General features: G+C 38.4%; 4 protein-coding genes across 5 annotated transcripts in view; 3 read left to right on the top strand and 1 right to left on the bottom strand.

Annotated features, from left to right (window-relative positions):
* Positions 1-2,610: 2,610 nt before the first annotated feature.
* On the bottom strand, positions 2,611-7,018 carry LOC143469461 (serine/threonine kinase-like domain-containing protein STKLD1). The gene has a single exon (XM_076967153.1). The coding sequence runs from the start codon at positions 5,740-5,742 to the stop codon at positions 3,799-3,801; it is 1,944 nt and encodes a 647-aa protein (XP_076823268.1). The 5' UTR covers positions 5,743-7,018; the 3' UTR covers positions 2,611-3,798.
* Positions 7,019-8,356: 1,338 nt separating this feature from the next.
* On the top strand, positions 8,357-16,709 carry LOC143469146 (H(+)/Cl(-) exchange transporter 7-like). 2 transcript variants are annotated; one of them, XM_076966725.1, is made up of 19 exons: positions 8,357-8,679; positions 8,867-8,893; positions 9,188-9,223; positions 9,827-9,892; positions 10,046-10,178; positions 10,685-10,794; positions 10,876-11,019; positions 11,095-11,230; positions 11,339-11,445; positions 11,554-11,716; positions 11,859-12,055; positions 12,245-12,338; positions 14,320-14,396; positions 14,621-14,768; positions 14,869-15,082; positions 15,344-15,518; positions 15,683-15,850; positions 15,937-16,017; positions 16,094-16,709. In XM_076966725.1, the coding sequence occupies exons 1-19, from the start codon at positions 8,494-8,496 to the stop codon at positions 16,151-16,153; spliced, it is 2,322 nt and encodes a 773-aa protein (XP_076822840.1). In that variant the 5' UTR covers positions 8,357-8,493; the 3' UTR covers positions 16,154-16,709. The 2 variants fall into 2 exon arrangements, with proteins under 2 accessions (XP_076822840.1, XP_076822841.1); XM_076966726.1 differs by lacking the exon at positions 8,867-8,893.
* A 3,456-nt stretch (positions 16,710-20,165) lies between these two features.
* Positions 20,166-25,054, top strand: LOC143468668 (snurportin-1-like). The gene has a single exon (XM_076966001.1). It carries the CDS (start codon positions 23,723-23,725, stop codon positions 24,641-24,643), a length of 921 nt encoding a protein of 306 aa, XP_076822116.1. The 5' UTR covers positions 20,166-23,722; the 3' UTR covers positions 24,644-25,054.
* A 1-nt stretch (position 25,055) lies between these two features.
* The window catches only part of LOC143468666 (retinoic acid receptor alpha-A-like), a 30,721-nt gene continuing 30,545 nt past the window's right edge, over positions 25,056-25,231 (top strand). The window contains exon 1 of the mRNA XM_076965998.1: positions 25,056-25,211. Within this exon, the coding sequence (XP_076822113.1) occupies positions 25,180-25,211 (32 nt within the window). The 5' untranslated portion in view covers positions 25,056-25,179. The remainder of the gene's footprint in view (positions 25,212-25,231) is intronic.

Below are 25,231 nucleotides of genomic sequence, written 5' to 3'. Positions count from 1 at the left end.
AACGATCCGTAAAATAGCAGAGTACGGTTCGCTACACCGCCAGCCGCCCCCTTAAATTCTTTCTTTTTAAATTCTCTCCGAATTGCGATGTTACATGTTCTGTGGCATTCCTTGTATGAATATACAGTGCAATGTACCTAACCCTTTTGTAAATGCCTTTTATTACGGCGTGAACCTTTTAGACACCTTTTGTGAAGCTCCATGTGAAGCCTTCTAAAGTATTGCCGATTACGACCCGCATAAGCACAGACATCTTCAATTCCTAGTCCACTGAAGCTTTCGCATGGAAATGAATCCACAAACAAGGCGTGCTCGGTTGTTTTGGTTGGAGGTCGAATCTATTTCGCTTTAATCTTTTTGTTTATTCACGGAATCTCGCTGTTCATCGAGCCGTGGAATTTGATGTGTTTGCTCGTTCCTTGTCTACCTTCAAAATTACGGTAGATTTATGACATCATAACAACTTTCTTTGAAATGCGACGTTGCCTTATTTTTTCTTTATCGTCACAAACGCAAGTATAAAGCGTCGACAAAACAAAACTCAATTTTCGTTATTGCTCTCTTACGCCATCTGGCGTATAATAATAACTATATACGTGACTAAATAGCCGGAAAATTGTATTCCAAAGTTGACACTTGGCGTGACCTTGACGTAAACTTGGACAGTCATTCAAGGTTTACGCGCCGCTTAACGAATTTAATTTGAATTGCAAATAACCACGTCACAAGAGCGTTGTTTAAGCAAAAACTTTCGGGATCACGAGAAGTGACCGTGAACAAACTCACCGGCGACAACTGGTAGTGGACAACTGACCGGCAACAAATTGGCCGGCGATCAAATTAACCGTGACGTAAATTGGCCGGCGATGAAATTAACCGTCGATAAATTGGCCGGCGATCAAATTAACCGGCGACAAATTGGCCGTCAAAAGGTCAAAATTCTAATTCACTATCTAGTCGCTATCTAGTCACTATCCAATTTAGTATGTGTATTGCAGTCAAGGTTGCCACTCGTAGAGTTTTTTGGCCCCTTGTAGGGTGTAGGGTGACCCTACGAGTTTTTCACCTTTATTCATAGATTTCCTATTGTTACATGCATTTTCCCGGTCTAGACGAGTTGTTTGATGAGATTATAAAACAATGCGTTGTAGCCTATCTCATGTTGTAACAATGGACTCATTGCAATAACAATGGACACTTTAGTTAAGTAAATTGTCAGATTGAAGCTGTACGTCAGGACTCCCCTAGTTTTAAGTCTTGGTTATGGTTATACTAATACGTCCACACCAGCAAATATCATATCTGACGCGACAGTGGGATTGCCAGGTGCCGTCAGAGCGCATATTGTGGAAAAAAATATGAAAAGATCAATACAACGAACACGACTTAGGACTGTTGCAGCACCTGCAAATCCACGGAACTGCACAGATTTAGAAATACCTGACTCGTACAAACATATTCTTTTAGATGATGCTATGGGGTCTGAACTTTTTTTGCAGTATGACTCAGGAGCTGAAGAAAATAGGATATTAATTTTTGGCACCGAAGAGAGCAAAAGAGTACTAGAATTATCAGAAAACTGGCAAGCTGATGGGACGTTCAAGGTTACCCCGCCAATATTTTCACAGGTTTACTCTATCCATGCTTCACGACATGGCGACCTTGTCCCAGCGTTGTACTGTTTACTACCGAACAAAGGTTACAAACAAATATTTACTTTACATATCATATACTACCATCAACTTAAACACAATAATTCAGCACTTGCACGGTCAATTTACCTCCCGGTCAATTTTCATTCCGGTAAGTCTGTTCCCGGTTAGTTTGTTCGCGGTCAATTTACATCACAGTCAGTTTGTTCGCGGTCAATTTACGTCACGTTCAGTTGTCCCCGGTGAGTTTGTTCGCGGTCATTTTCCCGCGGTCATATGTCGTGGAACCAAAACTTTCACCCATCAAATTTCATCCACACCAGCGTTTCAAACGTTAACGCTAGTGTGAGTTTTTGATTGACAGCGATTGCGATAAAGTTTGGCTTAGAATAGCAAAATCAAACAAACAAGTTTCATTGTGAGGTAATTGAACTAAATTCGGAAACTGTCAGCGTGTTTATTGTTATAAGTTGTTTATATATTAGCGCCTCATGGATAAAGAAGTTGCTTGGACCGAGCACATTCAAGAAATTTTCCAACCCTCATTGATACTGATAACTCCATCAGAAACGTCAAATTAATAAATTACGGTCGGGATATGAGGAGATGTCGCGACTGGTTCAGCTGTAAAAATTATATCCTGTAAAGCTAATAATGATTTATTATCAAAATTGTAAGTTTATCGGGTGAGTTGGCGTATGTAAGTAAATTTCATATCGGGGCAATTCCAAAAAAAGAACGGATTGAAGTACACTTGCGATATCTTGCGGGACTTGGGTTATCTTGCGTTCGTCTTGCAGTTTTTCCAGTTCAGGGTCAACCCAGATTAGCCGGCGTACAGGTCGATGATGTCATATTGTGGCAGGACTCAGTAGTGCTATTTCCGTTTTAGCAATTGTTTGCTTGTGACCGATGAATGCATTAAGCTTGTGGTGAGCTATCTGTGCCAAACATTCGCTCAAGAAGTGTTTTTCTTTATTGACATCATTTTTGGAATATAAATTAATGTGTACAAATACATAGTAAGCCATTTGGTCACTTCTAAATATCTCAAACACAGGACACACGGTGATGACTGATACTGATACTCTCGAACATGAAGCTAGAGTACAGTGGGATGTGTAAGGATGAGTAAAAACAGAACAATGAAAATTAACATTCCATAATCTGAAGATAATGTCATATTAATTTCACACTCATGCGGCTACTAACAGTCACAAAATGGCTACGTGGTAGCAAAGCTACAAAATGCGGTGCAAAAGGCCATGTAATTAAAGTATGTACATATTGCAAAAAAAGATACAGAAAGTGTGCAATTGTAGTGAAATTGTGTTTGAATGTAAAGTGTTTTGTGATGACAAAGAGCATGCAAATACTGTCTGTGAGGCAACAAATATTTGATGTACAAAGAAATGTTATATCACAATAAATCTTGGAATATTTACATAAAATATTGATTATTTATGACCTCATAATAAAATCTCTGTTGGGGGCAATGTTAACCTCGTAAAACATTGTAGGTGAAAAGATCAATATATAATGAGATTTATCACAAAAAAATTATGAGAAAAGCAATTTCGTTTAATCAATTTATTGAATTTTGAGTGGCCACCATACCAGCCTATTGTTACCTTGTTTCTAAACGAAAATAATTAATCATTCACGGATATATTATCCCATGATTATCGTTCATTTGTGCTAGAATTAAAGGTAAATATAATTAACATACAAAAGTGAACCCATTCAGGCTTTCGTAAATTTACAGCACCAGTGTTAGGGGCCATGTCTAAACTTGCTTCATTATCATGAGGAGTCACTGCATAGAAACACATGAAAGGCAAACGTTTTAAACTGTGCAAGGAGGCAACATACTACAGCAGAGCTTGGTTACCCTCGTAAAAATTGAAATACTACTTTCTAAAGTGCATATATTCCGTTTGTGTGAAAACTCTTAGTTTTATGCAAATTTTTACCAAAAATAAATTTACTGCAACTTATCGGTCACTCTGGGAGATTATTCTGACATAAACGTAAATGGATCAAACTGCATCATAAAGTTAAATGACAACGACGTAATTCATTTCAATCTCGTCTTACATTCATTTCCAAACTGAACTCAGTTTTACAATGTCAGATCCTTTTAAAGTTAGCGCTTGGTTGTTGGTTTTCCTGTTGTCTTTATACCGAGCTTTGCAAGGATGGCCTTTGAGTTTGAGACAATGTCATCGTTTCTTTTAAACTTTTCCAGGGAACCAAGCAAGGTTTCTTTGATCTTAAGGCTCGGAGCCTTCAGTTCATCGAGAACGTCATCGTATTCGGTCAATTCCAAAAGAAGAGTGCTCAAACTTTCTGCGATGTCAATCACATCCTTGTGCTGTTTGTAAGCTTTTATGATCACCTGCAGGCCGGCGATGTCCTTGCTTGGTGTGATGACACGGTAGGAACACTCCTCGCCGCACGTGACTATGCTTGCGAGTGCCATGAATGCGTTCTTCACCACTTTAACATCTTTGATGTGAAGCTGGATGGATTCGAGGATCAGTGCGATCGCAACATCAGAGAGAACATCAATGTTATCATCTTCTAGGGAAAGAGACCAAATGGCGGAGCAAGCTGTCTCGATCACTGATGGTGTATTGATGTGAGTTTGTAGAGCATTGCATACATCATGGATTCCTTTCTCTTCTGTGACAATTTTAGCATTGGACTCATTTATAGAAAGACTCCATAGAGCACCGCAACAGTTTGAGCAAATGCTGGCATCATTTGGGAATTGTCGCATTGCTGACAACACATCTTGCAAACCTCCCAGTTGACCAATTATGTCAGCTGCCTCTTCATCGCCAGACAAGACAATGATGAGCGAACAGGCAGATGCTTGAAGCTCAGCACTTGTGGGGTGTGACCTCATCGCAAACAATACGGGTTTGATGCACTCTTTGGTGTAAAATATACGTTCAGTGGCTTCGTTGTTTTCGATCAGGTTGAGAAGGATCTTGCAGGCCTGTAGCTGGATGTGACTGCTTTCAATGTGGGTTTCCATGATGTTCATGAGTTGCTTTTTCATCCTTGTGTCAATGCTTTTACAATAAGCTTTGTTCTTTGCTCTTGCAATGAGAAGTTTCAAGCACTGCTTCTGTGCTTCTTCATTCTGCAAGTGCTTTGCCATATATTCGAACATTTCTTTTGCACTTTTGAATTCAGGCAGGGCCTCTACAGCAGCAGTGAAAGTTTTTCTTTTTTCGACCAGCTCCGATTCTGGGTTTAACAGCATGCACTCCTTGATATAAGGCAGCGTTAGAAGATCGATAGCAGTTGGTCTCTGTTGAAAATTTCTGCGCAGCATCGTCCTTATGACTTGACAGAGATTTGGTGAGTATTTGTACTTGGGAAGATCGGTGAGAATATCTTCAAGACACTGCGGGTTCTGCTTGATTTCAAACAAAGTGCTGGAGATCTGGACTGGGTCGAGGAAAGCACATGTGGCTAGTTCCAGAACAATGCAGCCCAAGGACCACACGTCACTTCGTTCATCATAAGGGCGCTCCATCACTTCTGGCGCCATCCAGTTCATTGATCCGACAGTTGTACGCGTTCTCGTCCTAGCATCACCCATCACCGTGGCAACACCAAAATCTCCAATACTGATGCTTAAATTTTTTGTCATAAATATGTTGCTGGGCTTGAGATCTCTATGGATGACTTCCTTTTTGTGAACGAAAACCAGCGCTTCAACCATCTGTCCAAGCCACTTCTTCAGAATGACCTCATCAATGTTCTCCTGTTTCACTCGTTTAGTTTTAAGGACTTTGGCCAAATCTCCCATCTCATAGAAATCCATAACAATGCAGACAAACATGGCACATTCATCTTTGTCCCAGGTGACAAAGAATTCTTTGTAGCCACAAACAAATTGATGGCGCAATTCCTGCAGAGCCATCGCCTCCTTAAATGCCTTGTTGGCCTCACTTTCGTCGTTACATTCCACTTTTTTGAGGACATAGTTCAGACCATCGTGTCTATTCTCAACTAAGTACACTGAGCCCTGTGCTCCTTTGCCAAGCCGTTGCAAGAGCTTGTAGTTCTCCATTGCGTCACTTAGTAGGTGGGGTTAGACAGCAATGCACAGATTTTGTTTAATTAAATTTTTGTCAGATCAATTAAACATGTCAGGTTGGCAATTAAAACAAAGTTGTTCTTGCCTAAAAGAAGTTTTTGATACTGAGTATAAATGTAACGCATGGTTTCGCACTTCTGCGCTAGACCCCATATTAATGGTACTTAGACACTATTCACAGGACACGAGCTTAGTAAAAAGAAACTGGAACACCTCGCCCTTACTGAAAAGAACAACGGAAAATGCACTCCAGGATAACAAAGGCTAACACATATAAAATAAACGTCTGCAAAAATAACGATAAACGGGGATCATTCATAAATCTTAAATTTAAAATCATAAATTTGGCAAACGTCTTTAAAACAGGCAGTCAATGCTTTGAAGAAACCTGACAATTGAAGAAGAAACTGCAGAGGTCGGCCGTTTTTAGCAAGATCTTGCGTGGGCTGACCAACCAAAAATGACAAGTGCGGTTGCATAAAATAATTGGGTGCATTTAAAGTGAGCTCTTATGCCAGACTGCAGAGTATGGCATGAGTACATCCGAGATTTTTTTAGCTGAATCGGTATTGCACATAAGGAGAGATGCGATGTTTCTAAAAAAGACACTAATTTTTTCTCCATTTCTTTTCTGCAAAAGGCCGTACCTTGCTTACCACAAATGCCAGACAGGCTTGGGCCACAAGTCTCAGTTCACGACGGCTGCTTCCTTGCACACCGGAATTTTGCTTCTGCAATCTCGTGTTTTCGGCGAAAACTGCCATACTCTGCAGTCCGGCCTTTATAGATGCACAGTTACGTAGTAAAGCAACAGTTTGACTAATTTTATGTCTCAATCAATTAAAAATTGAAAGCGAAAAACTTCTGTCCAAGTCATTCAGTTCAAAATAACACACCTAAAGTGCGCCACAGTAGGCCTAGTTCATTGAGAACATTTTTGAGTGCACCAAACTCTGCAATCTGGGAAATTTACGGCCTCGTACCGGCACGATAAATCTCACATGGTCTTGCCTCGTCTGAACTTGAATGTGCACAAGCATTTTAATTTAACTAGGCCTAGAAACTGCCTTAACTAAATAACAGAAGGCTTGCCCAGACGAGCAACCGGTAGTACAGCAGTATGCCTTGTCAAGTGTCAACCACAATTTGATATAAATCGTTAAATCAGACTTCAGGGTTTCCCCAAAGCAGTCAGAGACGTTTACCGATTACGGCAAACTTCAATACTGATGGAGGCCCTTAAGAAATAAATCTTTTCTCCTTTGTCATTCTTCCTCGGTAAATATTCGGCTATCTGATTTGTCACAATGCACACATTATTTTCTCATCTATAAAGACTATTGCGCGTCGTTGCTAGGCGGCTGATGTAGCATGCGGTAAATTAAATGAGGGTAAGGGTTTTCAGTTGAAATGACAAATATTAAATTTTTGGAGAGATATCAATCAACCAATGTGACAAAAAAATTTTTAAACTAAATTGATTAGGAAACAGTCTGAATGAATAAATTTCTTTTTTTTTAAATTTAAATTTTTTTTTTAACTTTAACTACATTTTAGTTTTAATAAAAATGTAAAAACATCTTCATTCGTTTTGTACTTTGTTCGTTGTTATGGGTTTGAGTCACAGACCAGACAAAGCAAATAAATCGTATCTCCGAAAATCAATATTGGTTCAGGAAATTGTAATCTCATTTAATTTGGGAGCGGAAACTTAAAAATTGCGAAATTGATTAAAGCTGCTAAACAATAAAACTTAGTTTATTACATTTCTAAAGTTTTGAACTCATTTTTGAAAATGTTTTATGAAAGTTTACTGGCCAAAATTTGATAATAATAATATTAACAAAAGATGTTCAGCTGGTGAGTTAATGTATTTACAAACCAACGTTTGGCAAACCTATGCAGGTAAGCTTCGTCTGGGCAGATTACAATAAGAGAATAAAAATTTTGTTATTGAAATTATGCCTGGTGACAAATATAGTATGTATAAGTATGATAAGTTTAAATGTAAATTGTTAAATAGAACCAAAAATTTTAAATTCGTAGTTTTTTAGATGCCTTTTATTTTTTCCAGTTTTAACTGCATCAACTTTCTTCCTTTCAGAATAAATAAATTAAAATAAAATTGATTTATTTATTTATTTTATTTTATTTAGTCTGAGGTACAAGCTGTAAGGAAATTAAATGAAACAGTGAGTTAAAACTTTTGATTAAACTTTTGGTAAGTACGTTGCATAGCATTGGTCGATATAGAAACTTTTTAGCAACATATATCAGTAAGCTCAGCCTACGTCAGTTAAGTTACGGTTGAGGTTAGGGCTACTTTGCTTTACAAAATAAAATTGTTTTTACCCCACGAAAATTACTCTACAACAAACAATTTTTTGTAACGTTCCTTTACGCCCATTTATGTCCATGCATCTTCGAGTCTATTTTTGTTTTTTTTGTCAATCGTTTGCGTGCTTCATTTTTTCCCTTAGCAAAGCAACCTAGTTAGGCATTTATTGTTTATATTTCTGATGTCTATGACCACAATACTGTTTCGTAATTCAGGGGAATCTCGCAATCAACGTCATATGACCATCTTTTAGAAGTGAGTGCAGAAGTAGCTTTCTATTGGCCTACTAATTACAGTACCAGTCGGTCTAGGATAGGTACGAATCGATCTTGCGTTTATCCAGGTGTAGTCAAACATACAGACAGGAGGGGGGTGTAGAAGTTATCATGGACACTAGAGGGGATTTATCTCCCTTGCTTTCGAATGATGAAGACGACGAGGTCATGATTTCATCAATTGGAAACCACAGTGAAGCATCCTGCAGGTTTTTGTCTACACCAAATAGAAGAACGTCAGATGGCTTCTTTGAAAACGGAGACAGCGGCATTGAAGCACTTGTGTCTGACACTGATGTAAGTTATATGTAGCTTAAAACGTGGCCTAGTTTTTTACCTTTATTTACTCACTCATCTAAAATGTCATTAAATTTTATTGATTCAGTAAAAATTAAAACCAATCTGTCAATAAATTGTTAAATTTTTATTGTTGCAAACGTTTCATACTTAATCATTATAATTATTTGTTGCGATATTTCTACAGGTTGTCGCTAATTCACTGGAAAAAATTGTACGTTTGGACATATTTTTAACCCAACTTGATTGTTATAACATTGTCGTAACCTAAATCTTCCTCTTAAGCTGTAACTTCAACTAACTTCAAGCTGTAACTTATAATGAAACTCTAAATAAGTAAAATCAATTTTTTGCATGTCCATTCTCCTAACCTAAATGCATATATCTCTTCACTAGTTGGCATGCTTTCGGTGAAATGAGCTAGCCTATTGCTTCTAGATATATAAAACCATCACTAAGGGTTTCATGTCATTAATGATGTTTACAATTAGCTTTTATTGTTTTTTAGGAGTCAGTCAGACCAAAGAAAACAGCTGACTATGAGGTAAAGTTGAAGTCATAGAGAAGCATGCAGAAATTAAACGTTTAAATTTAATGAATGTGCACAATACAAATTTTATTTTCATGTAGCACTATATATTTTTTACGTATTGTTGTACCAAATTTGCATAATGGATTACGTGGCACATATACATATATGTACTATGGTGGAAAGTGTGGCAGCTGCACGCATGAGGTTTATCAAAGTGTACGCCAATTTATAATGAACAAAAAAAGAAAATTTGTTTGTTTGAACACCAACTTATAATAAACAAAACGAAGAATTGAACCTTAAGTGCACACCATCTTGTCCAAATTTATGTCTTTGCCTGCATAATTTTTTGTCGAAATTTACCGTACTTTCAACCGTGGCATGTCTATAAGACTTGTCAGTGTGCCAGCTAAACGTTTTTGCCTTCATGATTTGTAATAAACAAGCAAGCCAAATTAGGTTTTTTAAATGTAAATTTATAAAAAGTACATATACATTATATATAGAGTAGAGGCTTTATTGCTCACTGTCACACCAAATTTTTTGTCTCTGTACACAACCTTCTTGTTGAAAACAGCTGTACTTTCCATTTTTTCTGTATTTCTTTGTTTCTAGGCTCTTGATTATGACACCATAGAAAATGAGTTGTACTATGCGGAAGAAACCAAAATGTCGCATCGGGTAAATTTATTCGGAGCTTAATTTTTATTCTGTTATTGGTTTGTGTTATTGGTTTGTGCAAGATAAGAGTTTTGCTTGTTGGAATGTCATATTTTATGACATATTACATACATACATATTTTATGATATTTTACCTAAGTCATATTTTTGCAGCAATGGAAGTGTATCCAAATACAGCGATGGTTGATTTGCGTTCTCATCGGAATAACGACGGGACTTGTTGCCGTGATCATCAATATTTCCATTATCCAGCTAACTGAGCTTAAAATGAAAATTGTTACACAAGGTAAGAAAAATTTTTTGGAACTGTTTTGACTTTGTTGTTCACTGATATTCGTCAAACCCATTATAGTGCAGTAGTGCTTGTGTTTGCTTAACTGCCTTATTTTTTTCCGTATAAATCACATCTTTAAACTGTCGCTCAAAACTTCGTTCAAAATTTGTTCCACCGACGGTTTTACAAAAGCACCACATTCAACATCTGATAACATCTCGCATAGTAATTACCTGATGTAATAGTATACATAATTTTTGGTAAATAATTGGTACAAATACTCAACTTAAGCATAAATAAATAAGATAGTTGTCAATTTGTGATATGATTTTGTGTAAAAATTGCAAATCTTCTTGTTAATGTAATACTTATTTAAAAATTTTTTGGTGGGTTTCTTAACTAGATAAAAATACTGTTTGGAACAAGCAGTCACACATGGCACTACTGCATACTGTAAATAAAAAAATTATGTCCCTATATTTCATGACCTCAATATTTACCAATTGTGCTGATCATAGCCATCGAAAAATGTGTCAAAAGCGCATGTCTTTATCAACCGCTATTGATCTGGATTACCATCAATGCTGGTTTGGTCATGATAGCCGCTCTCCTCACAGTTTTTGTTGCTGTAAGTTATTCTCAAGTTTTCATCCTAAACTTCATTCGTTTTTTAGTTTTTTTGTTTAAAACTGATGTCATGATTCTACAGCCCGTTGCTGCCGGCAGTGGAATTCCTCAGATAAAATGTTTTCTCAACGGAGTGAAAGTTCCAAACGTTGTTCGGTTGAAAACATTTTTCACGAAAGTTGTTGGGATTATCGCCTCTGTGTCTGGGGGACTTGCAGTTGGAAAGGTGGGTCAGCTTTTCTCGATATTTGAAGTCTAGGTTTTCAAAAAGCTAATTTTGAACTTTGAAATATTTCTCCAGGAAGGTCCGATGATCCACGCTGGAGCTGTCCTTGCAGCCGGTATATCTCAAGGAAGATCCATCACATTTAAACTTACTTTTCCGCTCTTTGAATATTTCAGAAATGATCGCGAAAAGCGAGACTTTGTTTGTGCAGGTTAGGCTCAAACTAGGTGTAAACTGTATATTTTACCATGTAAGCTATATCATACAATTTTGCAAAATCCTGTTTGGCAGGTTATTTTTGAACGTAACCTCTTCGCAGGTGCCGCTGCTGGTGTGGCTGCGGCGTTTGGAGCCCCAGTAGGTGGCGTTCTGTTTAGTTTAGAGGAAGCATCAAGTTTTTGGAATCAAGCTTTAACGTGGAGAATTGTGAGTTTGCATTTCTTGGCATATTCCAGTTGCTCACTTTTGCGACGTAGATGTTGTAGAATATAGTGGTAGATATTGTTACTGTAATATTACCCATGCTTTCTTCAGTTTCTTTGCTCGATTCTATCAAGTTATTCCTTGAACTTTTTCATGAGCCTTTATCATCATCATGGTGGGGACCTAGCGTACCCTGGTCTCATCAACTTTGGTAAATTTGAAGGAACTTACGAAGGCTTTGAGCTTCCCATCTTCTTTTTCATGGGAGTTATTGGTAAGTACATTGGAGGAAACTTTGTTTTTGTAGTCTTGTGTATTTACTCAAGTAGGATTGCTTAGTTACCTTTATCATTTTACAAGTAAAACGGATTTTTGCTATTGTTATACATTAATTGGTTGTATTATCTTTACACCAGGCGGCTTATTAGGGGCTTTATTCAATGCAATCAATCACAAAATCACCATTTTTCGAAACAAATACGTAACGATAAGGTTCTTAAAAGTGGTTGAGGTCATAATTGTATCCGTGGTTTCTGCCACAATTGCATTTATGATGATGTTTCTCAGCGCTCAATGCAACCCGCTTGGGCAGGATATTAACGTTGATTTGCAGGTGATTGAACTTATTTTGATGATTAACTGCAAAACCCAACTTATCTTTCATTTATGTCCTTTGCGTATGTAACTAAATCTAATATTTTTCATTTTTTAACCTTATGTTGTTTAAAGTTGACCAAGATGGCACGGAAATGACTTTGTAGTGTGGTTATTTCTTCGTCTTAATGACACCAGTGTGTTGCAGTTCCTGTGTGAAGATGGTCAGTACAACACAATGGCATCGTTGTTCTTCACTCCTCCTGAGGACAGCGTGAAAAGTCTCTTTCATGATCCACTGGGTAAGCTTAGGGAGGGTTGTTATCTTCCAGCAGTGTGTGTTTGTGGGAGGCCTTTCACCCCTCACACACACGTACACATACACACGCGCACGCACGCACACACAAGCCCACAACTTTTTGGAGCCTTAAACGTTTTTCAATCTGGTTCATTTTGTATTTCTTTATTTTCAACCTCATTGTCTTGCTGTTGGACACGCCCATTACGTCATCAACTGCTGCAGAATCGTCAGACGTCATTGTTAAAGAATAATGACCAGTGTGTGACAAACCAATGGTCGGCTACAACACGTTGCTTATCTTTCAGTGCATCAGGACGTTTTAAAATTCTGATGGCCCACTTTCGTCCAAGCACGCAATGCGTGATACTTGCCGACAATAAGTAGTTCACATGTTAAGTGGTTGCAGTTAGAGCCAGAAAAGCAGGCATAAGCATTTTATTGAAAAAGCGCAAACATGTTTGGAAAATCATTTGTTCTTTATCAACCTCGAATGATTTACAGTTGCTGATTGTTATCAAATAATGAAATTAAACAAACAGGCATTCCAGAATGGCACATACTTCCTTTCAAAAATTTACTCGAAAAAAAAACAAATCACTAGAGCTACTACTAGAGCCCAAACAAAATATCCCATGATGGCCAGCACCATGCAGTTTACCACTTGGCGTTTGCTCTTTGGTTAGCTGCCGTGTTCCACGAATCGTTACAGCCTCGTTGTTTTCCTGCCGTTACCTTTGTCTTCTGCTCACTGATGGCTCATACTTCTTCGTTGTTTATTTTATCCCCTTCTTCCTCTGATGTGACATTGTAGGGTTAAATCAATAATTATTATCATTCCAATTTTGATAAAGAACAAATGTTGTTCGAAAAATGTTAACGCTTTTTCAATGAAATGTTTGCTATAAAATGCCTGCTTTTGTGGCCCTGATTGCAAACACTTGGTGTGTAAAGTCCACCTCGTCCCTGCCAAAACAAGTAGTTGACTTAGTAAATTTTGCAACGATCTTAGTTTTACAAAATATTTAAAATGTTAAGTCATTATGATGTCTGTGTGGCGGGTTCACATATGATGTCAGTGTGGCGGGTTGGCGACTATAAAGGCGAAGGCGATCTGTCAATCAAGCGGAAATAGAACAAAGTGTGAATCCGCATTCAAAAAGTTTATATCTGTGTCAGTTTTTGTAAAATATAGTCTTGTCGAGCTCGCCCTGGTGAGTGTTTGCGTTGGTTCATTCATTCCACGGGATTCGTCCAGATTGGACCTAAATGCTTTGCGCCAGTTTCGAAACTTGCCCTACACCCACGCGAACTATTATCTCGCATAGAACCGACGGCGCCTTCCACTAAACTTTTCCATTCAAAAATGTAGCGCTATTCTACGAGAGATTGAAAATGGGAGTTACGTTGACAAGAATATTCTATGTGTTCCGTGGTTTCACATCGATATGTTGATGGTGCAACAGCAGCATCCCGCTAATATGAGAAACGTTTGACTTAAAAGAAAGTTCGATGTTGCAAATCACTACTGACGTCACTACCATAAGTACTGACGCAGCAAAGCGTGTTCGACTTCAACGTTTTTAGCTATATTGACCTGAAAACTATGTGGAAAGTTTGCACAATTACCGTTCTACTCTGTCGCTCTTATTATAGACTAGTGAGAAAATTGTGACAACTTTTATTTTGTTAAATCTACTGAAAAGTTACATGGAAAAACATGTTTCATTGATTGTATTGTCGTATTCCGTAAAAACGCAAAAGTTTGGGCTTCCACCATTTCGGCGCTGGAGAAGTTCATGGTCTCGTTCAGCACAATCGTTCTCGCCCATGCCTGTTGCGTTTTATTGAACTATTTCAGAATAAAGAAACCTTACAGTGCTCGTTGCTTTAGTATGTAGACTTTCAGATAACAGGAATTAACCTACAAGCAGATTCCATTGTTCGGACATAATGGTTTCTGATGACTTGACATTTTTCAATAGGTTCCTTTCAGCCGCTAACCATCATCATTTTCGTTTTCCCCTACTTCTTCGTTGCTTGCTGGACTTACGGTCTTCAGGTTCGTAAATTAGGTTTTTAAACGCCAGAAACTGAGAGGATTTAAGAGACCCGCCACTTTTGAAGATTAACTGCTAATTCTCTGCTGCAGTGGCAGAAGCATAGATTCTAAGAGACCTTAAGTTCCCAAAAACACCTTCAAAAATACTACGTTTCGCATTGATATCACTTGGCAGCTGTCAAACTATTTTTAAAAGCTTCACAACTGAAGCTGTTTATTCGTAGGTGCCAAGCGGTCTCTTCATCCCTGCCTTGCTCATCGGCGCCGCCTGGGGGCGCTTAATCGGCATTTGTATGAATGCAATTTGCCCAGATTGTCTATGGTCGCAAGATGTCGCCAAATATGCCCTTATAGGGGCAGCAGCTCAGTTAGGTTTGTTAAAAAGAGCTGTTTTTACCTTGTGAAGCACGGTTGTTATCACCGTTCAACTATACCGGGTCGTCAGACTTGTGTTACCGCCATATTTATACAGGTGGCACGGTTCGAATGACGATCAGCCTGACTGTCATCCTCATCGAAGCGACGGGGAACATCAGCTACAGTCTTCCTCTAATGACCGTCCTCATGATAGCCAAGTGGGTGGGCGATTTCTTCAACCAAGGCATCTACGACAAGCACGTCCACCTGGCCAAGGTTCCTATCCTGGAGTGGGAACCTCCCCCGCTGTCGATAAACATACACGCTAGGTCAGTGGCCGAAATTTGCCTCAAGTAAACTTGCCATTACTTGATAATTCCCGCATGATTGGAAACCTTAGCTTAGAAATGAAAATTTGGCTTGACGGTCTTTATCCTCAGACCGAGGAAAGTCTTAGCACGACTTGAACCCGGTGATGACTCCTCGTCACTCGGGCCCCAGCAACCGAGCTGATCTTGTGCAAGTCCTGGTGGTCGCGCATTTTTTATTTTACTTTATTATCTAAAATAGTTGTGTTTGTGACGTCACAGGGAGGTCATGGGTACGCCAGCTGTCACGGTGCGTGAAGTGTGTTTGGTGAAGGACATATGTCGGGTGTTGTCCGACCCGCATAACTGCCACAGCGGGTATCCAGTGACCAATGAGGAAGGAAAGTTTCGTGGTTTCATCTTACGCTCGCAGCTTCTCATTTTGCTCAAGCACAAGGTGAGGATTGAATGATTTGCGTTAATTATCTTTTGATGATCCGTGGTGATTTGTTTATTCAGTTTTGTTAAACTTCGATTGGGTTTTTGGCCGGGCATTGGTGTCATGAGAAGAAATAGCGACTGTTTGAGTAAAATAAAAATTGAGAACAATTTTCATCTCAGGTTTTCATGGAACGGAGTGGCCCAGACGACAGATTAGAGCTCGCAGTGTTTCGGGATTCATACCCCCGGTACTTCCCCCTTTCCATTGTCAACGTCAGCGAAGACGAACAAAGATGCCACATTGACATTCGACCCTACTTGAACCCTGCTCCCTACACCATTTCTGAGGTAAAAGGCGACCATGTCATACGTCACCATAACAGGTATCGTGGCGTAGATTTTTTATTTGTCTCACTTCTGGTTTATTTTCCCAGCGTGCTTCACTTCCGAGAATATTTCGTCTCTTTCGCGCACTCGGACTGCGCCATCTTGTGGTAGTAAATGACAACTTTGAGGTGAGTCTCGCATAGAAATCATAAATTGGGCATTTATACTGTGGCCGCGTAGTTCATGTTTTTCTCGCCATTACAGGTTGTCGGGATCGTGACGAGAAAAGACATCTGGAAATGGGGTCACCATGGAAAATCGTGACGTCATACATACGTCACAGAGCAAGTGAAACGCGAAGACATTTTCCATCTTTTGCCATTTTGCATCACTTGTATCTTCTGTCGTAGGCAACTATTGGTCGTAGCCATGGCAACGGTCACTCTCATGTGACGTCACCACTTGGCAGAGTCGTTTTCAAACTGACTGTTAACGTTGGTTTGAGAGTTGAAATTTTCGAATCGACTGCCAGTTGTACCAGCACTGGGGCACTATGCATGCAGTGTCTCGGCACAAACTATCTGATTGTTTTTATTGTTTCAAGTGTTTCCGATCGTAGGTGTACGACATCAAACTGCGTTGTTTTATTTCACAACTTTTGTATTTTTTTATCAGTTTAATGGCAAGAAGACACTGGGTGTTTTGTTGATTTTTAAAGCAGTTGAATGATTCGTTGTGCCACCATTACCATTATGCTGACGTCATCCTGCAGTGGAATCTGATCTTGACCATTTTAAATCACTGGAAACACTTTTTTTGTATTTTGCCTCTATTTTATGTGTCTGTTCATCGGTACTGTATTAAAAATTACACAAGCACACCCGTGTTTTGTATTGTGACGTCTAATTACTTCTTGTAACGTGTAAGTAAATACAGTATTAGAAAGGCGACGTCCTGACTCTGTAGTGAATAGAACTGCCGCTAGGTTTCGCACCGGAGCCGACATGTACGAAAGTTTGCAACGCAACAATTATGATGACATCACAAAGATGCATATAATTGAGATTTTTATAAGAGAAACCTTTTAAGACAAAAGTAGCGGTTTTAAACAATTTGTGGAAAACTTGAAATCAACACATTCCAAGAAGGCATTTATTTTTATGACCAATTCCATTTTTCATTGTGCCAAAAATAACAATTTGATTTGAATCATTTTGATATCTGTCGGCGCTATAATCGACTAATAAAGTTGGTCAATTTTGCTATGGTCACATCAAAGCAACGATCACATTTTGATATGTCTGGTCATTATAAGGCTTTATGATGTCATAATCAAAACAAAGTCGTCAGCATCAAGACCACGCCGCAGGAGTCTCCCGGACTTGTTTGTTACAACTTGTTCGGCTACTTGAATACTTGTTTTTGAAAAATAATTTCATATTTTTAACAGAAATCGCGAAAAGATCATTATGACGTCACAAAGATGGTATCGGCTTAGTTTGTTAGAAAGGCAATGACATATTCGAAAACGTTTGAAAGACTTGTGTTATGTGATAAATTAATTATTAATTAAGTGAAATTGTTTGACACTTCGTGTAGACAGGTTCATGTGTTTATTATCAAACAAACAGCGGCACATATGGTGGGAAAACACCAGCTTTGTAAACAATCGTTCGAATAACATTCAAATAACTTAAAGCCTATGAAGATTTATGAAAACCAGACCCATTATGAGCGAATAATGTCAATAGAATTACGCGGAAGACTGGGACCTTGTTACCCTGTGGTTTGTAATGAGCTCACGCCGGAAAGTGTTTTGACGCGAGAATGTTAAAATCCATCCCCGCCCCCACTTTCACTGGGGGTGTGTTCCTTTTTGTCTGTTTGTGCAAACGTCATGTGGAACATGTTTGCGAATTTATCAGACACGCCGTGAGCCCTAATTAAAAGTTCAAATTCATTGCCCTGATTTTTTTTAAAGAACGGTCGCGTGAAAATTGAACAAATGTGAATAAACTGCAGCAGCCTATCAGCGACCTACACGTCACGCTTGAATTTACACGGGTTGATGCAAAGTGTAGTTCTTGGCGTCTGAGTTTCATTATGCCTTGGTTTGACCGAGTACTGGTTAAGCCAGATCGCAATAAACTTAAGGTGGGAGTTAATGGTACAAATAAAACCCAAATATATTGACGTTTCGTTCAAGCCGTTATGGATTTGAACTCATTCCAACAACACAAGTTTCAAGCCATTTCGACCATGTTTCCTGCTTTGAGATTAAAATGGCGTCTGTCTGTGCTTCAAATATAAATAATAGAATTTCAATCGGTGTAAAACCGAAATTTTGACCAAATTAGTATTGACCAGGCAACACAACCCTTAGGTTTTCATTGCTGGGAAAACATTATCTGATTTTGATGGGATTGGCTTGGGATTGTTCCCAGAAATTCTAAATTAAAATTTTGTTTTCATTCCAAAATCTAAACAAATTTTATTGGGACACCCGGATTAACGAAACTCCAATCGTGAAGAGAAAAACCTGATTACAATTAGTATTAGCGTTGGTGTAATCTCAAGCTTCATTATCTTACTGATATTTTACTCACGAGTTATTTAAGTTATAGAAATATATTTGGTTCTTTGAAGCTACTTATAACCGTCATGAGGTACATTGTGTACCGCGCAAATTTTACTGCTTTTTGTCTTTGCGAAACTGACGTCATACCTAACCTGAACATGGCCTATGTTCGGAATAATAAATTCTCTTTAAAATAAATCAAGCCAAGAACACGTTTATCTCTCTATGGATAAGGCTTATAAAATATTCATATTATATATAAAGATGGTCATAACCTTTGGTATCCAAGGCAGATCCAGCTTATTAGTTCCGTAGCAGAGTTTTGGCAAGAAACTGTAGAGAGCATCTTGCAAAAAAACAAAAGGCGCCATCAAAATAAAAGCTGAGAATTTATTTTAGTTCTTACTTGTACATTCAGTTTTCCTAAATGCTCGCACACGTGACATGTGTGATGCGGAAAAATGCGGTCAACCTCATTTTTTGTTATTTCCGTTTCTAAACTGTATCAGGAAAATTTGGTTATAAACAAAATTTTTTTCAACGAGATCAGAATATTTGCAATCTAGTTTGGCGCCCAATATCATGATCGAGTAGTATGACGTCATAAGTACTAAGGCCTTCAAATTGGCCAGCGTAAGTGAACCAGACTCGATTTTTTTAGCCGAAATAACCATTTAACCTGCAGATTTCTGTGCTTGGAATAAGGACATGGAACCAGTGGTTACATTTTGTTGATGATAAATTAGGTTAAATTTTGTGTAGGTGATGGATTAGGTTCAGGTTAGAACGTGATAACCTTCACGTTTCGTTAACGTTTCAGCGGGAAACGCTTTCAGTGCGTGCACTTTTACCAGTGAAATAGACCTTTCCTGTTTAATTTGAGTTGCCTGGGAGTATGCAGAAGGGTTTTACTGGCTAGTCTCCTAAATTCAATTCTTCTGCAAACGCATGAAGCACTGAGTAGGGCCGGTGTAGGCCTATAATTGGTCAAATTGATTCGTTCTTGAATGGGATCACATTTTTTATTTCTCGCCATTGACTGTGGCGAGCGGAAAGAACGGCGCTAATCTTGTTACAGCAAAACATGACAAGAAATGTGCTCATAAGCAACCAGCGAACATAAAAAACGGTAAAGCCCGAAAGCCTAAAACTTAACTGAAACAGACGCGTTAAGAAAACTGACTGTTCAATATGAAGCGATTGAAACCGTATTTGGTTATTGGACAAAGCTGAATTAGGAAAACAGATCACAGAATTAAACAGCAAGACCAACATCGACGAATGTAGGCAACGGCCTATTTGATTTCATTATTTCGTTTGCTCTTATTTAGGTCAAACACATAAATAACCTAGCTATCGTCAAGTTGACGAACAGATCTGAAAGTTATGCTTGGTGCTTCGGGCTTGTTCAGTTTATTTATCAGCCGGAGACTTTATGTGTTAGATGTGTTTCTGTGCTATGACATATCCAAAGTAGATGCTAAATTTGTTGCTCATTAAAATATTGAATATTGTATTGCGGTCTTGAAACTGCAAGTCGAAGAAGCCTCATAGGCTGCCCCAGGCCAGTGTGTAGAACTATTACACTTAGATTTGGGGAAAGATAGCCCGTGTGTGCGCGAATGAGAGAGTGTTAATGTGTGCTTGAACGCGTGTATGTGCGTGCATCTCGGCTGGGGCTTTCGAGCTCAATTCGCAATGAACTAGTAAGTGTGATGAATCGCTCTTGTCATCACGAACCCGATTGTTTGTCGCTGGATTCAGGTTGAGGTTTGCTTAGGCGGACGAATAAGCTGGCTACAGTCAGGCAAGATGCCTAAAATAAACATTTCTTAACCATTTCCTTATGTGTTTTCAATTGTTTTAAGCGCGAGGGATGTTTGGAATATATAATAGGCCTACTTCGTACTCTAGATTTCGTGAAAGTAGGGATATTAGCTATCAAAGGTCTGTTGATCTAGCTCCTGAAAAAAATTAAAGTAATCCAAAACCGAGGAAGTTTTGAGTTCTCATAGTGTCTTGTGTTACTGTAATAGTCTACAAAGCAAAGTTTGATCATTGTTTACTTCAGACCATAAAACTACGGTACTTTTTAAAATTGTAAATTCATCTGTGATAGCGACAAGGTAGAACAGTCGTCTGCGTTACTTTCGTCCCCAATCTTTTGTCTTTCCTTATTTATGGTAACGTTGAAAAGAAAAGTTCTATGTTTAAACTGCCCAAGGTTTTGCTTGAGACACAACGCTGCTTTGCCGTGTGTCTGAGACTTGCGTAAAATAAACACGAGAAGCGATGAAAGTTTAAGCTACAAATTCCATTTCTCATAAATAGCTTAGTTCCCAGATAACTAGGTACGAAGCTACAATGTAAACAGATATGTCCCACCGACTTGTGTTCATGACCTTGGGTAAAGTTGAATGTGTAAACTTGTTGCCAAAAATGTCTGTAAGCATTTTGTTTGTTCGCCTTTTTCATGTAATATACCTATTAGGTGCCTTATTCAAATATTAGGATTACCAACTGCAAGTCACAAAGACGTAAATAAGCTTGCCGCTTTATTGTGACTCTCCTTCTTTTCAAAGTTGGGGGATGGATTCCATTATATCAGTGATGATTAAATTTTGTTAAATTGCATTTTGTTAAGTCCCAGCAACACCGTAATCCTTTTGGGAGTTTGGATTTGGAAAGTGTAAAACAACATAAATATTTCCTCCTATGGAGGAACTTATCTTGTTGCAGGGTATTCAACATATTCCCACCGCTTCTACTCGTACCGGCTTTGACCAATTATAACACTGACTACTCGTGTGTTGGCTTAAAATTTTTTGGGTTCCTTGGTATGCGATAAACACCGGGATTTGAAGCCGTAACATAACAAGGCTATGTTATAATAAGTTTGTGTTTGTTTTAGTCGACAGTGCATTACGTATCATACCGACACTAAAAAGACGCCTGTTTGTAGTTGTCGCTGTGACTGATAACCAAAAATTAGTCAATGTTACGGTAGCTACATCACACTCACGTTTTAGGCAGCGCAGACGGTCGTATGCGGCCAAAGTAAGTTTTCAAGTCTGAAGGGGCGTGACGTGGTTGCTAACATTTGACCTCGGAGAGTTTTTTGTGTGTTTATGGCGACAGGAAGTATTATGTTACTAGGAAGGTCGAAGATGGATATTATTTAACCCCGAAATTCATGTTTACCACTTGCGCTTTTTGCCACCCCTGACGAAGATCTTATTTCACTTTTTCTTTATAGTTACAGCTGAGAGAGATCTGTGGTCACACACAACGTGCGGTCGACTTGGTCAGTTTGCTACGTGCTGGATACAGCTTAGCCACGCCACCAGACATGTCAATCCGCTCGTTCGTTTAGGCTTGTTTTTGAGAGCAACGTCTTGAGAAGTATTTTGATCAGGGGTTGCATATCTGGTTATTAACTTAATGTCCTTTAGCAAAGGGTGAACCTGATTAATGCTTCTCAACTGTAAATGATTTATGTCCTCACAGAGGCCTATCTATCTGAGAATGGTTTCAAAAATGAGCAAGAGTGCCGTTGGTTACTGAATTAGTATAGGAGTTTCCAGAAACTGATAAATTCTTCACAAAACCGTAGGTGCTAATTTTGCAAAGCAGCTGTTCGTGTTTGTAGGTCTTTCTGTGTTTTATAGCGACGTTTTCCTAATGTGTGTAGAAGCAGCGTGTATCAGCAGACAAATAAATTTCAGTGAAGTAGACCATGGCCATTAAAATGGCGCTTAGGATAAGGAGTGATATGATTACACGGTATGAACGTACAACGGTGGTAACAAAGTATATTTGTGTGGGCAATATTTCGCACTTGTGGTCAGTGACTTCACTACTTGAAGAACAAAGAAGCATCGGTTTATGAGTTCAAGCTGGCAACAACAAAGGCGACCTCGTGTCCTGTCAGCGCCAGGTATGAATATGATGATATTATCATCGCATTTTTTACCACCCGCGACGAGAACCTTTTGCCAACTGGTTCTCGTTACTTTACGAGTAATTTGGGATATTTATTTTCACCGAAGATTATTAGTGAAACGCAAATAAATCAGAATCATCGGAAGTTGACAAAGAAATCACTAATTTCTAGTCAAAGCTTTGTGGCCGGTAGGGGGTTATTCGTTACGGTTCATTGACCACAGGGCCTGACTTTGACCTTAATCGAACTTTCTGTAAAATGAAATGATGAGCGACCGAAAGCAAGGTTTGTGCGAAAAAAGTGTGGGAAAAAATGATGCCTTAATTAGAAAGCCGGAACTTGTTGTTTTTAGGTAATTGGGTCTGAGAGCTCTTACTAGACAGGCAAGACTGCAGACGATTTTGAGAAGAAAGTGATTACCGGTACCTAGGCGATAGTGTTTCAGTACCAGTAGGTCTGAGCAAAAACTAAACTATCACACTAGGCCTATAGATGCAAGTAAGCTGATATTGCAAATGATGCCATGCAAAGGATAACATTGTATGTAATGGAATAGCCTAGTACAATGTTAGAATTTATGCTAAGGTTAAAAAGCTTGGGTGTTCAAACACCTGTATATTAGATATATACCTGGTACCCAATTGTCATGTCATGTTACAAACATTTTGATATTTTTGTGCACTCCTGCGCTATTAGAGTAACTTTATCCAGTTGTTAGGCTGCTAAAGTGAAGTTCAAATCGGTGAAATAAAACGTGTAACTTAGTTGCCTATTGAGGACAATTGTTTTAAAATTGACCATCCTTTGCAGTTTCCGTTGCCCTTTTAGTGACATTATTAAAACGTTTTCATTACAAAGCTCCTGTCAATTTGTAGAAAGGTGTCATGACCTTAACAGCAAAGAACAAAATACTCTGTTGGTAAATATTAACATAATTTAAAGTGTTTAGCTTGGTGGCTTTTAATTGCGAAAAGTTTGTTCATGTCAACCCGACAAGGTTTGTTGCAAAACATAAGTGGTAAGGTTAATACTGGGCTATGTGCTTTACCAGCCACATCAGTCCGTCAGTGATCATATTTATAAAGCAATAAATTGATAGATTTCTTGAACTGAACATTTATTTAATCTTGAACTTAACTGCATCATAACTCAACTGCAAGATATGGGATAAGGTTTCAGTTGTTTTTGTGCTAAAATTGGTAGTTGACATCTAATTATCTTTCTGAAGGGTAAAGTCTTTCTTGAGAAGGTTAGAATTTGTTTCTTATCAGTGAATTATCATTTACTTTCAAGTTTCGTGCAAGTTTAATGTAACCAGCAGACTTTCAATTTGTTTTATTTTGATCGTAATGCAGCATATAATCACTTGAGTATGGATGAATTAGTTGAAAACTTGTCAAGTTCATTCCAAGTTACCAAAGAACCAAACAGTATTTATGCAAAACATCCTCGCTTTGACTTGTACAAGCATCGCACATTACGCGAAGGTGATCAGACTGTTCGCAGAGAAAATTTTTTAAAACTGCAGAAAAAGCGTAGATGTGATTTTCTCGATCACGTTCGTTGTCTGGTTGTGGGTGAGTGGAAAGAAGATGACGATGCGCAAGATGTGGACGAGATTGAAGAGCAGATGGATGTTGTGGAGGTTAAAGTTCGGCCTCCAAAGAGATACAAAAATCAATTAATGCTCTCGGAATGGTTGGTTGAAGTCCCAGATGATTTTGAAGATAAATGGTTGATGGTTGTATGTCCAGTGGGCAAAAGAAACCTTGTTGTTGCCGCAAAAGGAAGAACTAGATGTTATTCAAAAAGTGGATATTGCATTGACACATTCGCATCTGCACTGCCTGGAGGTAGTTATAATAACAACTCCGGATACACTGTGTTGGACTGCATTTATAGAGAGCTGGATAAAACTTTCTTTGTACTTGACATTATGTGTTGGAACAGTCACTCAGTGTATGAAAGCGACACAGAATTCCGTTTCTTTTGGCTGCAAAGTAAATTGATGGAAACTCCAGAACTATCTGAAAAGACAGAAAATAACTTCTACAAGATTTTACGGCTGCAGAACCATTCGTGTAAGAAAGAGGGAATACTTTCAGCGTTAGAAAACTGGGACGCTAAAGCAGTGGATGGTTTATTGTTTTATAATAAGAATACTCACTACACATTCGGCGCAACACCTTTGGTTACGTGGTTAAAAGTTCCAATGATCGGTGATATTCTGAACATACCACCACCTGGAGCTTTTGTGGAGAATACGACTGAACCTAAAATGAATGAAAGCTGATCGTTGACATTTGATAATGTTCTGTTCTGAGTGTAAGCCAACAGCCCAACACTTGACCTTACCTGTATTTGTGGCCTGCTGTTTGGCATGTAATGAAAGCTCACCAACAGCAAACTAGTATCGTATCTAATTTGTCAAATTTTTTCAAATATTGTTTCAAACATAAAACCTGTTTTAGAATATCTTAAACTTGGCATGGTTGCAGATACTTTTCGGCAAAACTTTGATCAATCTCGGAAGGTTGAAATATCCCCAAAAGTTTTTTAGACATTTTTTTGCCATTTTACATTGCTGCAAAGGTGTGGTGTTCTGAAAATAAGAAGTTTAGTTAATACATACTATTTTAATATTAAAACTATTCCTATTTCTTGTTTACAAATCACAAACTCGTCAATTTTTGTTTTAACTCTAGTAAAACTAGGTAGTCTTATTGTTGGTCTTATTGGTGTTCTTTAACATGTCCATTGACTGAAGGATAAAACTGAAGCAAACTTTCTTGCTTTTCATCACATTAAACTTCATCATTCAAATTGGACATGGATTTACCAAACCAGCAAATTGAAAATGGGTAACACTTTATTTCTGTAC

Source organism: Clavelina lepadiformis, chromosome 8 (genome assembly GCF_947623445.1).
Source record: "Clavelina lepadiformis chromosome 8, kaClaLepa1.1, whole genome shotgun sequence".
In the NCBI taxonomy this organism is placed as follows: domain Eukaryota; kingdom Metazoa; phylum Chordata; class Ascidiacea; order Aplousobranchia; family Clavelinidae; genus Clavelina; species Clavelina lepadiformis.
This window is presented reverse-complemented; position numbering and strand designations above follow the sequence as displayed.

What these genes read in the sequence shown, in the direction of transcription:
- LOC143468668 (XM_076966001.1), top strand. Translation starts at nt 23,723, where the DNA reads ATGGATGAATTAGTTGAAAACTTGTCAAGTTCATTCCAAGTTACCAAA.
- LOC143469461 (XM_076967153.1), bottom strand. Translation starts at nt 5,742, where the DNA reads ATGGAGAACTACAAGCTCTTGCAACGGCTTGGCAAAGGAGCACAGGGC.
- LOC143469146 (XM_076966725.1), top strand. Translation starts at nt 8,494, where the DNA reads ATGGACACTAGAGGGGATTTATCTCCCTTGCTTTCGAATGATGAAGAC. An exon ending in AGAAAACAGCTGACTATGAG is followed by an intron (nt 9,224 to 9,826) that starts GTAAAGTTGAAG and finishes CTTTGTTTCTAG; the next exon opens with GCTCTTGATTATGACACCAT. An exon ending in ATATTAACGTTGATTTGCAG is followed by an intron (nt 12,056 to 12,244) that starts GTGATTGAACTT and finishes AGTGTGTTGCAG; the next exon opens with TTCCTGTGTGAAGATGGTCA.